Source organism: Schistocerca americana, chromosome 1, assembly GCF_021461395.2.
Source record: "Schistocerca americana isolate TAMUIC-IGC-003095 chromosome 1, iqSchAmer2.1, whole genome shotgun sequence".
NCBI classification, from domain to species: Eukaryota; Metazoa; Arthropoda; class Insecta; order Orthoptera; family Acrididae; genus Schistocerca; species Schistocerca americana.
Window position 1 is genome coordinate 638,249,833 of NC_060119.1, and position 15,156 is coordinate 638,264,988.

At 38.5% G+C, this 15,156-nt stretch overlaps 1 protein-coding gene across 2 annotated transcripts in view; it reads right to left on the minus strand.

Annotated features, from left to right (window-relative positions):
* Positions 1-15,156, minus strand: part of LOC124607626 (centrosomal protein of 112 kDa-like) — a 155,582-nt gene that overhangs the window by 50,424 nt on the left and 90,002 nt on the right. For both annotated transcript variants that reach the window (XM_047139921.1, XM_047139920.1), the window contains exons 7-9: positions 7,712-7,778; positions 7,492-7,538; positions 7,299-7,385 (exon numbers count right to left, since the gene is read on the minus strand). In XM_047139921.1, coding sequence (XP_046995877.1) covers positions 7,299-7,385; positions 7,492-7,538; positions 7,712-7,778 — 201 coding nt within the window. The remainder of the gene's footprint in view (positions 1-7,298; positions 7,386-7,491; positions 7,539-7,711; positions 7,779-15,156) is intronic.

Genomic DNA, 15,156 nt, shown 5'->3' on the forward strand with positions numbered 1-15,156 from the left:
TACTTCTGTAGAATTTTGAAAAATGGAGGTCAAACCCCAAGGGGGACCATCACATGGAAGGCCGAAACGGTTGAAACTCCTTTTAGTCGCCTCTTACGACAGGCAGGAATACCTCGGGCCTATTCTTACCCCGGACCCGCAGGGGGTAGGCAGGGGGGAGAGACCAGACGCTGGGGAGGCAGGGGGGAGAGACCAGGCGCTGGGGAGGCAGGGGGGAGAGACCAGGCGCTGGGGAGGCAGGGGGGAGAGACCAGGCGCTGGGGAGGCAGGGGGGAGAGACCAGGCGCTGGGGAGGCAGGGGGGAGAGACCAGGTGCTGGGGAGGCAGGGGGGAGAGACCAGGCGCTGGGGAGGCAGGGGGGGAGAGACCAGGCGCTGGGGAGGCAGGGGGGAGAGACCAGGCGCTGGGGAGGCAGGGGGGAGAGACCAGGCGCTGGGGAGGCAGGGGGGAGAGACCAGGCGCTGGGGAGGCAGGGGGGAGAGACCAGGCGCTGGGGAGGCAGGGGGGAGAGACCAGGCGCTGGGGAGGCAGGGGGGAGAGACCAGGCGCTGGGGAGGCAGGGGGGAGAGACCAGGCGCTGGGGAGGCAGGGGGGAGAGACCAGATGCTGGGGAGGGATAAAAAGATGTGGAGGAAGGAGGTATATAGAGGAGGGAAGGATTGAGGGAGCAGTGGATGAGTGATGTAGGGCGATATAAAGTGAAGAAAGGAGGGAGAGTGGGAGAGATGGGGGTGGGGGGTGGGGGATGGAGGCTGAGAGGGTTGTGAATTGGGCCATGGAATTGGAGAATGTCAGTAAGAGACAATATGGAAGACGAAGAATTATAATTGTGGGTATGAGAGTTCCTTTTTGGAGTCTTTCAGTGTAGTCTTTCCATCCATCTGCTCTTTCCTCTCATTTCAAAAATGTAATTCATCTTGCACTCTAAATGTTTGTGACTTTGCCTTTAATTTCACTGACACTTGTTTTAACATTCCTACAAGCTGACAACTGTTTCTATAGTAATTTCTTCAACTTTCTCTTGCAACCTTTGCTTTCTGCATTTTCTTTTTATTTCATTCCTAAATGGGTTATGTCTTCCTGAAGTTCACTGGACATTTCTGTACTTCCTTTTTTCATCAATCTTCTGTTACCCACAGTTTCCTCATAGTTATCTTCCTTGCACAGTGTCCACCAACTTTTGTTATTACATTTTTAGAGATGTCTATGCCTTTTCAACTGCACTGCCTACTGTGGTATTCATTATCGCAATAGCAATTGCTTCAACACACTTCGAACGTATCTTATTAACCCTCATTAATTCAGCAGCCCATTTCTTTGCATACTGATTCTTCTGGACAAGTCTCAAACAACAACCTAACCTTAATAATTACTAACTTTTAATCTGAGTCTGTAACTAATCCCAGGTACGCCTTACAAGCCATTATCTGATTTCAGAATCACTCTCACCACAATGTAATTCAGCTGGAATCTCCCATATCTCAAGGCCTTTCCCAAATATATCTCTTGCTCTTGCAATTCTTGAAAGAGTATTCACTATTACCACTGAAATTTATTGCAGAATTCAATTATTTTTTTCTCATTTCTTATTCCTATTCTAAGCCCACACTCTCCCGCAAGACTGTCGCCTATTCCATCCCCTATTACCACATTCCAACCCCCAATGATAATTAGACTATCATATCCCTCTACATAGTGAATTACCTGTTCAGTACCCATGCAATATCTCTTCATCTTATGCTTGTGTTGTCAGCATGTGTACCAGAACTATTGCTTGCACTGGTTTTCTCTATATTCTGGTGATAGCAATGCTATCACTGAACTGTCCATACTAACTCAACTCTCTGCCCTACATTCCTATTTATAATGTACTGTACTACTGTTATACCATTTTCTACCGCTGTTTATATTCCCCAATATGATTTGAATAGATATCCTTATCTTCGAATGCATGGTTTCCTAGCGACATACACAGATAAAATTCTCTCTCACTTTCAGCGGCACCAAGTGGTTTAAAATCCATGATCATTCAACCGAGTACTCGACCACTGAAGTTATGACTGTCATGTGATTACTGCTGCCATCATTATATAGCTGTGCTACTACCTTTAACATTACTGGTGCCCAGCCCAATGCCATATAAAGTAATTCAATTGTATATCATGTAAGACAAGTGTAATGTGCTGCGAATACATAGAAAGAAAGATCCTTTTTCATTTAGCTACAATATAGCAGGTCAGGAACTGGAAGCAGTTAATTCCATAAATTGTCTAGGAGTAGGCATTTGGGGTGATTTAAAATGGAATGACCATATAAAATTAATCATCGGCAGCTGCTTCAGCCCTCCAGTAGCCAGAGCTGTGCTTAATTGGAGAATGCCATCTTTATTGAGTGTGTTTCAGAAATTTTTATCACAATCACTTCTTTTATTATGCTATCCCAGAAACTATTTGTTCATTTAATAATAGATGTTTCATCAAATGCAACTTGGCATCCATTTTGCAGAGTATGCTCTGCTACTGCTGATTTCTAGGGATAACATAGGCAGAAAAACATGTCCTATACAGTGCTGTTCAATAGAGCACACAGTCTGTCCAACAAAATATTGTCCACAACTGATGGTATTCTGTATATTCCTTGTGTCCTGACACTTATATAATTTTCACAGACTGCATGAGTTATTGAATTTTTTCTTGGGGCCTGAAGACAGAATCGACTATGCCTGTTTAGGAATAGATAATTTTTCCAGTTACTGTGACACACAATGGCAAAAATGCAAACTTCATGTGTCCTCCTCATGGGCCTTTTGCTTCTAAGTTTTCTGTTAAATGGCTTGCAAAATCTGTTGATTTTTGTAGCAGTTTTCTTTGAGAACTTGCAGTATGCAGCACAGTTCTATTGGAAGGTTTTCTGTGTCTGCAAGGGCTTCTGCCTGATGTACCATGGCCCCAGAACAGAATGTTTCTGGCCTTGGTGATGGTAGCTGGTAGAATGTAGATGCCCATCCATGTAGGTAAGGTTTCAAGTAATACTGTGGTTTCGATACCCATTTGCTTTACAGTGGATGATGATGTCAATGAACAGCCTGGCACCACCCACCTCTACCTCCATCGTGAAATTGACAGGGTCATGGATACTGATGATGTGATCTAAGAAGTCTTGACATGGCCGAGAAGTAGTCTGCCAATATCTTATGGATTTTAAACTGTTCAATGTGGCCAGAAGCCCACACAGAATTTCATCAATCATTATCTCCTTTTTGTTTCACTTCACTGACCCCCTCAAATATTATGCCTGAGCTTTTACATTTCCCTTTTGAGACTTTCTACCTTTCCTACCATGTATAAACTTCAAACATTCCACATTTGCTAACTCATAGAATGTTACCGTTTCACTGGTTATTTATTCCTTTTTCATGGTTAAGTTAGCTGTGCTTCTGGTAGAAATTTGACCTTAATTTTCTAAAGGAAGCTATCTAAATCTAAGTTTGCACCCCCCCCAAGGACATTGAAATTTTGGATTTCCTTCTCTGTATGTCTTGGGATCATTACATGATTAACTGGGAACTCTCCTAGTAGAGAATTGGGAGATACCCATGTTTTCTGTTTTCTTAGAAGATGTGTAAATGCTGCTGATTTCATTATCAGATCAAAACTCTTAAAACACTTCCACCAGATTTTCACCATTCTGATTAGTCCTGTTGTTGGATGGATAGTTCCCAATGATGATCTTGAATTCTTATTCTTTCCAAGTTGAGCATTTAAGTCTCCAAGTATAGCAAAATTCTTGGTTGAAATCCTGGGTGGTCTCTCCTACATACATTCCCCAAAGTCTTGTATTTTCTCTGTTCTGTTTGTCTCATTTGTGGGGTCATGTGCATTATTCACTGTGTACATTTTATTTGCTTCCCTAAAATAAGTGTGGAAAAACTTTTGTTCTTGGAATTGAAGTCAGTGATGACTCCCAGTATTTGCTTACTGATTAGAAAACCTGTGCCGAGGTGAGGTACATTCTTCATTATTCTCTTGCCTGGCTTTTCCTTCCAATCTAATGCTGCATCATTTGTGTGTAAACCTGTTTAATGAGTTTTTGTTTGGCCATGGTATCTGTAAGGTGTTGCAGTTTTCCTGCTGTGGACAGTGGGTTAACGTTGAAGGTAGGAAAGTATAACACTTTTTTACTTTTAATCTCTTGCATGTTGGTGTGAGCTCCCCAGAATCCATTGGTGCAGACTTCACTGACAACAGTAGATGGTTCCCACCTGGGTTAGTACTCTCAATGAGAAAATAGTCTTCCTTAATGGAAGAAATAATTTCTTTTATTTTATAACAAATTTTTCCATTCTCTTGATTTTGGGTCAATACTTTGCATCTACCTTGGCCTTTGATGACCCATTCACTGTACTGTTTATAGTAACTTAGTTGCATTCATGTTTTCTTGCTCATTATTAGACTTATTCCAGCAATACCCCGTTTGATTTTGTACTGATAATCCTGTACTGACCTGAACAGAAATCCTGTTCTTCCAGCAACCACACTTCACTAACTCCAATTATACGTAACTTCAACCTATCCCTTTCCCATTCAAATTTCTGTAACCTACATGCCCGATTAAGGGATGTAACATTTTATGTCCTGACCTATAGATTTAGTTTTCCTGACGACATTATCTTAGTGGGTAGTCCACAGCTGGAGAGATCTTCATACAGTTTAGGCATGCGAGCCACCCAACTGTGTCAAGATCTGTGGTATTTTTTAAGGAGGAAGCTTCAGAAATATGTCATCCTTAACCACATTCCCAAAAATGTGGAATTCCACCTTAACCAAATTTTAAAGATTTTTCCAGCTGTTGCCAGTTGATCCACTTCTCTATATGAAGCTGTTTGTGAGTTTGCCAGTAAATCACAAGTACTGTGAAGTCACAAGATGAGGCTTTCAGCTCCAAGTACTGCAACTTGCCTGGAACAGGCAACAGTCTAATCATTGGAAGGAAGATTATGACGATGATACTAAATTTTAAAAATCTGTTTTAAGAAGTAAGTATGTTGTCAAAAACTTGTTTGTGAAATGATAAATCATTTCTGCTTGTGTGACACCCACATATTATATCACTGTTTTATTTTCAGTTGTTTCTCTCTAAAATAATGTCATTTAATTTAATTAAACTTTATCTTTGTCATACTGTGAGCTGTCACATTTTTTCAATCATTGGGAATATGCTTACTGAAGCCGACAATCATTTAACGAATTCAGACTTTCTTCAATGCAAATAAATGCAAGGTCTTCAGACATGCTACAACTTGGTTGCATATTTCCATCAAATTCTGATTCTTTGCTTTCAGTTATTAAAGAGTTCACGTTTCCTTTCTCTGGACAATTTCAGTCTGCTCGAAGTGCAGATTTTAAATCATTGTACCATATTAAAGTTTAGGTGATTCATCAAAGAATTTACATTCCTAATATCAACCATCCACTATGATCCTTTTTTAAAGGAATTCCACCCACATTTTGATTTTTCATCCTTGGCATTCCTTTTGAGAAAGTCACTGAAATATCACAACAACGAAAGTGAAAAATTCAGATAAAAAAATAATATTCTGTAAGGACAGAATAATATAAAATATTTTAAATTACACAATATTAAAAGAAAAGTGTTAAAAAACACTTTTCAAAATCTCATTTTACAAACTCAGTAATGGAGTACAGAGATGTTTAATAATAATTTCCTCTAACTCAACTGAAAACTATTGCAATCCATGTAAAAACCTACACCTGTCTGATAAAGATCATAGATGACTTGTGAAGTTCACATATTTTATGAGGTATATGAGTACTATACATTCACACACAGCAATCTGCTCCCTCCTAATGGCAGCAGGGTTTGGCTAATTGTACCTTAATGTTTTCTCGCTTCTGAAGTGAATGATATGGCCAATAGAAGGGCTATATATTTTTCCTTTTTCATGAATACTTATATATTTTACAACAACTAAATTAAAAGTGATATTGAAGTAAAAAATATTTTTTTGACAAGTCTGATAGCTGTAACAAAAAAATGAAAGATGAGAAAAGACAGGGTAATAATGGAGTTGACATACAAGGAATCCCTACAATAGAAAATTGAAGAAAAAAAGACTAAAATGGTACGGGCATAGGAAGAAAACAGATGAGATGAGGATGGTTAGGAAGATGTGCAAGACTGAGCTGGAGGGCAAGAGCCAAAGCAGACGGCAAGGGACAAGTGCCTAGAAAGGGTGGAAGAAAGTATTCGGAAGAAAGGGGAGGGCTGAACTGACAGAGAAAAGAGAGAGGCTGGTGTTCAAAGTAGACCCTGCTGGTGATGGGAAACTGTACATGGTTATTTATGATGAAATATATAATCAAATATTCCTTAGATTTTTATGTCACATATATGACAAAATGATAAGCTTAAGTGTGGTTAATGAACACACATTAATTTCATTTTAACTGCAGTTTTATGAACCAGCCTACAAGCTATGATCAGCTAACAAAGCACATTACAAAATAATTATGTTAATATGATCCCACTGAAATACCACATGAAATTTAGCATATGTAGTAACAAATAGTACATGAAATATGTATTAAAGCAACTCCATATTTGAAATTTGGAAATAAAAAAAGAGGTTCCAGTGTGGAAAAATTTAGCACTTTTAGGAATATGGTCAAAACAACACGTCTTACTTCATGCTTGTAAGAAACCAAATAAGAGAGCAAGCACAAATTTACTGTGTGTACATCAAATAGTTTGAGGGATAGTCATTTCAACTTCTTAAAACACACAAATCAAAGGTGAGGCAGGCCACTCAGGGACTCACCAGACCGCATGGTTTTCCACCCTCATCCCAGGGGTTGAGTAACCTGCCTCTCCTCTAGTTTCCCCAAGCTATTCCTCTTTTCTTCTTCGCGAAGGGAACTATCAGTTCTGAAGGCTAGGACAGTTTCTTGTACTTTCAAATGCAAGTATTATGTTTGTTCTTCATCGTCTTCATCAGCATTTTTCTATTGCTTTACTTAGAACTTTACCTCCTGAAGGTATTCGTCAGAAATTCTGTCTTCTCGCACTTTTGTAGTTTTCTCAATGAAATATTGTTTTAGACCATTTTTAATGCTTTCACTAGAGTAATTTTTATCTCTACTATTTGATGTTTTGCCCATTTTATGTTTCATTTCTTTTAGGTATGCTAGCTGCATAACAAAATTTGTTATATCCTGTTCCAAAAATGTAATTTGAGGAAGTGTGAATTTTGTCAATGTCTCTGAAGCAATGCCACAAACCTTCCTGGTATTCGAAGTACTTGTGTCCACTGATTCATTTTTTATATTTTGTAAAGGATCATCGTTTGTCTCGTCTGATGACTTCATCTGTTGGGAAAAGAAAAACATTACTTTTTTAACATCACACCCCAAGTAAGTGTTACTTACAGGCAATTGCAATATTATTTTTTTTTTTAAAGGAGGCATGTATTACCTTTTTTGCTTCTTGTTTCTGTGATGCAACTCGTTCCTTCTTTGATCCTGAAAATACAGACATTTTTAAAGTGATTTTCTCTCTCTCTCTCTCTCTCTCTCTCTCTCTCTCTCTCTCTCTCTCTCTCTCTCTCTCTCTGTGTGTGTGTGTGTGTGTGTGTGTGTGTGTGTGTGTGTGTGTGTATAGAACAACTTATAATTGATTATGAACTTATGCTAACCTTTGGCCCCTCTTTGACCTCTTTTGGTTCCTCTGTTAACTCCAAGACCCAACTCCTTAGCTTCATCCTGGATAAAACATATACAAATAATAAAACACAGAAAAACTATTCAGCATCATTTAGCAAAAAATACAGAAAATTTTTGGCGCTTATAATATCATCAAATAGTAACCACAATCAAATTCATACCCAAAAGCTGGGTCTTTAATCAAGTACAACACTTAGCACCAAATTAGGTGTAGTATGTACATCAACATACAGATGGAACAGAACTGCCTCCTGGATGAACGGTGCTACTATTTATACAAACATCGAACATTCCAGAATATGCAAATACTACAAACAAGGTTTTGAGAACCTTCTAGAAACATTAAATGCTCATAGATGAGCAAAAATAGTTTATTAAAAGTATTTAAACACAAAATGCTATTTTTTAGTTTCAAATGTAAATACAAAATGGTTTTAAATAAAAATATTTAAATACAAAATGCACAATACATATTTTCAAAATATGTTTATTGAAATAAAATATCTCTAGCCAGTGAACATTTTCATGCTATTTATTCACCAATTTTAGCACCAATAATTGTTCAAATACTTCATCTCTCATATTCTGCCTAAGTGGCCTCATTATTCCACCAAAGAAAAATAGCTGTTCAACAGAACAGAACTTTTTAAATATTGTAGTGTTTACAGATCTATTGTAGTGTTGGCAATACCTCTGGCTACAGAAGTATCAGAGCCATCAACAAACATATAAAGAGAGTCAACCTCCGTGTTATCAAAATGTTCCAAGTTCTTCCCATGTTCTTCTTCTTGTCTGATCTTCTGCACTTCTGAAATTAACAGTTGTTTAACGTATTCTCAGATAGCCTTCGGCACCCACTTCAATTCAAAAACGGATAAGGTATGGGTGCCAATATGCCTTTTTCTGGTTCTTCTAATTTACTGAATTTTTCAAGATGCCTATGAAGACATTCTTCAATAACTGTTATCAACACACCACAATTCACAGGTTTACCCAGTTGCAACCTGCTCAGCATTCTCATTACTTCTGGCAGAAGACATCCATAGTAGGTGCCTTTGTCCCTTACTAAAGTTCTGATGCCATAAGCTACAGGTTCTGAACAGCTTATGTATTCACTAAGAAATTATATTTCAATTTTTTTAAACCCCAATAATCCAAGATTCCTTAAAATTTCATTTACAGTACAAAAATTGGTATTTTGCATTTCAAATACGTGTATTTAATATAATTCATGTCTCTGTAAACACTAAATAACAAAAATTCGCTAGTGACTGGATCTGAACGGGCGGCACACAGCGTAATAGCTAGTAGCAACAATTGCTGCTCCACGTTGCATGACGTGCAACTCACAGCATAGACTTCAAATGACATGATGCCTTCCACTTGGTCAGCATCAGCTTATGTCTCCACAGTACTCTCGAAGTCAGATAAGAACAACTCTATGACTGAGAATGTGTGTCTTGCAGTTGTTTGGGCAATCACTAAGTTCCAATCCTATTTACAGAGCAGACCACTCACTACTGACTCACTAGTCTCCATACTATCAAATGACAAGGATCCATCAAGACTCTCAGTATCATGGGTATTGAAGCTTCAGGAATAGGACGTCAAGGTAGTATGCAAGAATAAATGCAAACACAAGGATGACAACTACCTTTTGCAGAATCCACTGGATGCACAATACAGTGCTGATAATATCTCGTCTACATATATATCTACACGGATACTCTGCAAATCACTCTTAAGTGCCTGGCAGAGGATTTAACGAACCACCTTCTCAGTAATTCTCTATCATTCCACTCTAACAGTGCATAGAAAAAACAAGCACCTATATCTTTCCGTGCAAGCTCCGATTTCCCTATGATGATCGTTTCTTCCTATATAGGTCAGCATCAACAAAATATTTTTGCTTTCGGTGGAGAAAGCTGGTGTCTGAAATCTCATGAGAAGGTCCCACTGTAACGGGAAACATCTTTGTTTTAATGATGTCCATCCCAGTGACATTCTCTTCCCTATTTTGTGATAATACAAAATGTGCTGCCCTTCTTTGAAATTTGTAGACTTATTCCGTAAATCCTATCCGGTAACTTTGGAGCAATTACTATGAAATGTGACCACTCTGACACGAAATCACAAATCCAGTCACACAACTTTCCATAAGCACGTAATTTGATTATAAATCACTTGTGAGGTTCAGTGTCCAAACCGTTCTGAAAATCTAGAAATAAGGAATCAATCAGAAATCCATTTTCAATGGCACTCAACACTTCATGTGAGTAAAGAACTAGTCATGTTTCACAAGTACAATGTTTTCTAAATCCATGTTGACCATGTGTCAACAGACCATTCCAAAATCCTGCTGCATATCAACATTAATGATATGGGCCTGTCATTTGGTGGATTACTCCTAATGCCTTTCTTGATTACTGGTGTGACCTGCGTAACTTTGCAGTCTTTGGCTATGGATCTTTCATTGTGTGAGCTATTGTATATGATTGTTAAGTATGGAGCTATTTTATCAGCATACTCTGAAAGGAACCTAACTGGTATACAGTCTGAACTGGAACACTTGCTTTTATTAAGTGATTCACTACTCCGAGGACTTCAACTTCTAAGTTACTCATGCTGGCAGCTGTTCCAGATTCGAATTCTGGTACATTTACTTCATCTCCTTTGGTGAAGAAATTTCAGAAGGCTGTATTTAGTAACTCTGCTTTAGCAGCTCTGTATGAATTGTATTTGCGTGTTGCACTAACAAACATTTCAGCTGTAAAAGGGATTTTGGAACACTGCTGGAGCAAAAATAATTCTAAGTACTATTGCAAATAGCTAAATAGTACTTCTCAGAGACAGAGAAAGTGCATAGAAAATTTTGTGGACAGAATTATGAATCTAAATATTAATACCTAAGACCTTACAAAAAATGAAACCCCTAATAAAGCTATTCTACATGAAGCAGAACATAATGCACTGGATGAATTCCTGCAGAGTTTGCCATCTCAAATTCCCCTAAGGTACAAGCACAGTTTTAGAAATCATAGAACAATGCAGTGGCAACTGCATTGGCACTAGCAGAAACAGATGCAGTGACCTGCCTTGGAGAAATACGGATAGTATTTAATATACAAATCATATGTTATTGGTATGGTCAGGCTCATCAAATTCAGCATACTGCAGGAAATCTGTGTGGCAACTGTAAACAGGTTGGACATGAGGGATGGGAAAGTCGGTAAAGATTTTCACAAGCACAGGCTAGTGTAATTCACACTCTGGCATTAAATAGAAGTGGGCCACTGTGCAGCTTCAGTAAATTTAAGCATAGAAAATCCATGTGTGGAATCACTGGCAGACTACTGCATAACCAACTTCGTGAAAGGAAGAGTACATAAGTTTTTACTCGACACGGAGCCACAGGCTTGCATGGAAGTACTTCAAGTCAGCCTCGGCTATGATGTTACACTCTATGTTTCCTGAGTAAAGATCATGCTAAAGTCAATATGGAATGGTCCGTAGAACAGATGGATGGTACATCACTCTGTTTAGGTTCTACTGCCAAGAACACCAAAAGCACTGCAAGGCACGTCTCTAAGTCTGAAGAAGCCACCTAAACTATACACACAGTCTTTTGGAATTGAACTGCAAGATAAAATACTGCAGGGTACAGTAAAACAAGTCCGAGTAGACACAGGAGTAGATTTGCCACTCAGTATTTTATCTTAAGTGAAATACTTAGTGGACTGTGAGGAACTGGACAAATTGCCATGTTTTGTGCACTGTAATGCATCATATGTGCAATGGATAATTTCAGTTCAGTAGAGGTAGAACTATTATGAAATATGATACTAGTCTACCTAGAGGTAATGGAGGAGGAATATTTGGATAGAGAATTAAATATGGAGTACTCTAAGCCAAGACAGTCTGCAAATTTAGCCAGTCTGCAGGAGAAAATGTTACCTTTACAGAGAAGTGATAGGGAGGAAATAGAGAAGTTGCTAGAGGAATATGCGGACTTGTTTAACCCTCCTGAATCATTGCCTCCAGTAATACAAAGCATAGAATTCCCACAGAACGAACAGCCAATGTACAAGAAACAATATCAAGTTCCACATCACCTCCAACTGGTGATGGAAGAGTTTATAAATTAGCAGTTGCCTGATGTGATTAGAAAAGAGTACCAGCCCTAGAGGGCACCCAGTGGTAATTGTACCTAATAAAATAAAGGATTGGACCAAGGCGCATCAGTTTTATTGACTGTCAGTATTTAAATCAGTCACGTATACATACCCACTGCCAAATATGGAAGGAAGAAAATGAAGACATATGGCAGACACACAACATTTACAGCTTGGTGACAAATTCTTTGAATATCAACAAAACTGGAGATCTCTTACACAGTGGATCAGCAATGAGCTTTTGCCAAAATCAATCTCCAAGTACAAACCCAGGCAGTTTCCGCAGAGTGCACAAACCAGGGAGAATAGAGAAAATAAGCTTTAGTTTTCAACAGGTCTAAAGGGTTAACACATGAAGATAATGAATTATATGTTGTAAAAATTAAATAATTCTAGAAATACATGAAAACAAGGCTAAATGAACAGGTAGGATGTACATGGTTGGAACTTATATAAAGGACACGAATACTCAAGACAGACAGATAAATTAATGTCATTAATGTATCAAAGTGGACCTCATATAATACAACTTGAATTGACATTACACTTCTCTCTTTACAGGCAACTGAGAGTGTGTCATTACAACACAAAAAGCTGCCCTCCTAAAATTTAAAATACACTTAGCACAGAACTCAGAAGGTAAACTATATTGCGTGTTCTCCCAACAGAGTAAGTTGCTGGATGAAGTCTTGTTGCATGTGTTCCATAACATTGATAGATACTGTTTACTACTGCTTCCTTCCAACTACTATTGTGCAGCTGTCCTCAAATGTGAGGTAATACCAGATGCCACAATCACCCCAATGTTTCTCTTAGAAGTTACCATTGATTACACTGAAACTGGCATAAGAAGTTTTGCTACTGGCAATCTTTTTAACAAGTCCCACTTTACGCAAAAAAATCTTGCTTTCAACAAATAAATTAGAATCTCCATTTCTGACAGGGTACTAACTCCTACGAAGGTCTGTGGTTAGTCTTCATTTTTAAACATATTCAGCTAAAATTTTAACTGAATTGACAGCAGTAATTCAAACTGATACTTTCTGTTTATAGGTAGATCACAGTTTTCGGTCAATATTTTCCATCTCCATTTTAGGGAGTTAAATGATACGCTAATGCTTCCTGATGAAGTTGTACAAGTGTGCATTTGAGGTTGTATTGCAGATGGTGCATTGAGAAAATCTTCTAAAATTGCAAATATTTTTCTTTCAGCATAAAACTTCTGAACATGAGAAAATAGATGAAGGTCAAAATAGAGAAACATTGCAGTGATTTTAATATCCACTCAAATTTGCATACGATATTTGTTTTGAAATCGAAGATGCCCAGATATATGAGAGTGCGAGTACACCCTTGTCTTATTTTGCCCACTGTAATACCTTTCTTTATTTCTTTTTTTTTTTGGGGGGGGGGGGGGGGGGAGTGGAGGAGGGATCATGCAAAATATTTGCAGCCATTCTCATAAAATGGTATATGGAATGATGAGTGGAAATATTTCTTTAGCCAGAAGCAATTGAAGTTGTGAAATACTTGGAGAAAAAATACTTTATTGGAGCTGATACTAGACATGGAGAGAGCATCTGTCATTAACAAGGCCAAAGACAACTTCATTTCTCAGGAACATAAATGCAGTTGTTTCCCCCTACAAATTGAATCACCTTCAGCTGTGGAATGGGGCATGGTTTTCACTGCAGGAGCAAATACAGAGTTACTGCTCTGCATGGGAACATTTTCCTATTGAACCCTTCACATCACGTCTGGATACGTACAACGGCACCAGGCTGATGGCAAACTACACTCAAATATGCTGCAACAGCATCTGTGCGGGCTGGCCACCAGCAGCTTAGGCACATGGGACGATACCTACCATGCCGCTTATCGGAGCTCTGCTCTATATAAGGATAACGTGGAAGGTGTCTGTCCTCAGATTGTATTCTACTGCTTATTGTAACTTTTCTTCGTTTGGTTTGCTCACTTCCACATGCTCAGTCTATTCGGTTGTTCTGTTGATTCTCATGTCCATGGAGACTGTGCTCAAATCTCCCCTCAAGAAGAACCAGCTGCAGCAACAAAATGTGTAAGTTGTTGTCCAATTACCCTTGTACATCCATCTTTCCAACCTTATCTTCCTCATTTCCCAGTATTCTTAACCAATGCAGTCTTAAATTTCCTTTTCCCAGAACTTGATGTATCAAAACACATATTTTGCAAACTTATAAATTCTTCTTATTACTGACAGCAGCTGCAATAGTACAAGTAACGTCAGTAGTAACATGGTTAGTTCAGTCAGTATAATTACTCACACTACCATCTCAAGAGACCCCAGTCACTTCAGTACCAATTGTCATATCAGAATTGTTATTTCTAAGGTGCCTATGATTCAATATATATTGTATGCAGGGTGTAAATGCGCACAAGGGAGGGGGGATTCTAATTTCCCAGTTGAAAATTCACTTTTTCCTGGGTGAAAATAGTCTATATCCCTGATGGAACTACAATTTTTCTATGTTGAGAGACAATACACTTTCCCTCTGAGCTGTACACAACTTATCAATCCTTTGAATGGTGAAGGTTTTATACACCAGGACAGATCTTCCTGGCATTTAGGAAACTAAAAACAGCGCGTCTTTGGAAGATCTTTGGTGTGCGGCAACGTTTACGCTGCACGTTTCTCATAACGAAAGTATAAATAGAAATTCCACCAAGTGCAATACGGTAGCTTCCGAAGCACTGAAATCAAGATTGTGACTGCTTTTATCAGCCATAGTACATGTCACGTGATCTGGCCTGCCAACAAAAACAGATATTCAGAGCACAGGACACACGATGCAGTCCGACAATAGTAATGTCATTGTTAAGTAGCGCAAAAGCACAACTAGGAAAAGTTAATGGTTTAAATTAATATATCTTCAGTACAGCTACAAAAAAAGCTAAGCTTTCACATATGATACTTGAAGTAAAAAGGTTTTTTCGTAAGCCAGTCTTAGTTCATGTCACGTGATCTCGCCAGCCGATGACAACGGATATTCAGAGCATAGGACACATGATGTAGTTAGCCAATAGCAACATCACTGTTAAGTAGCATGAACACACAAACAGCAACAGTTAATGGTTTAAATTAATATACATAGTATTGCTACAAGTAAAGCAAAGCTTTAACGTATAATATTGGTGTCTAAGGTTAAGACGCTGCAAGAGAAGCTAGGCTTTCACATATAATGTTGGTCTTTTAAGCGCGTATTACA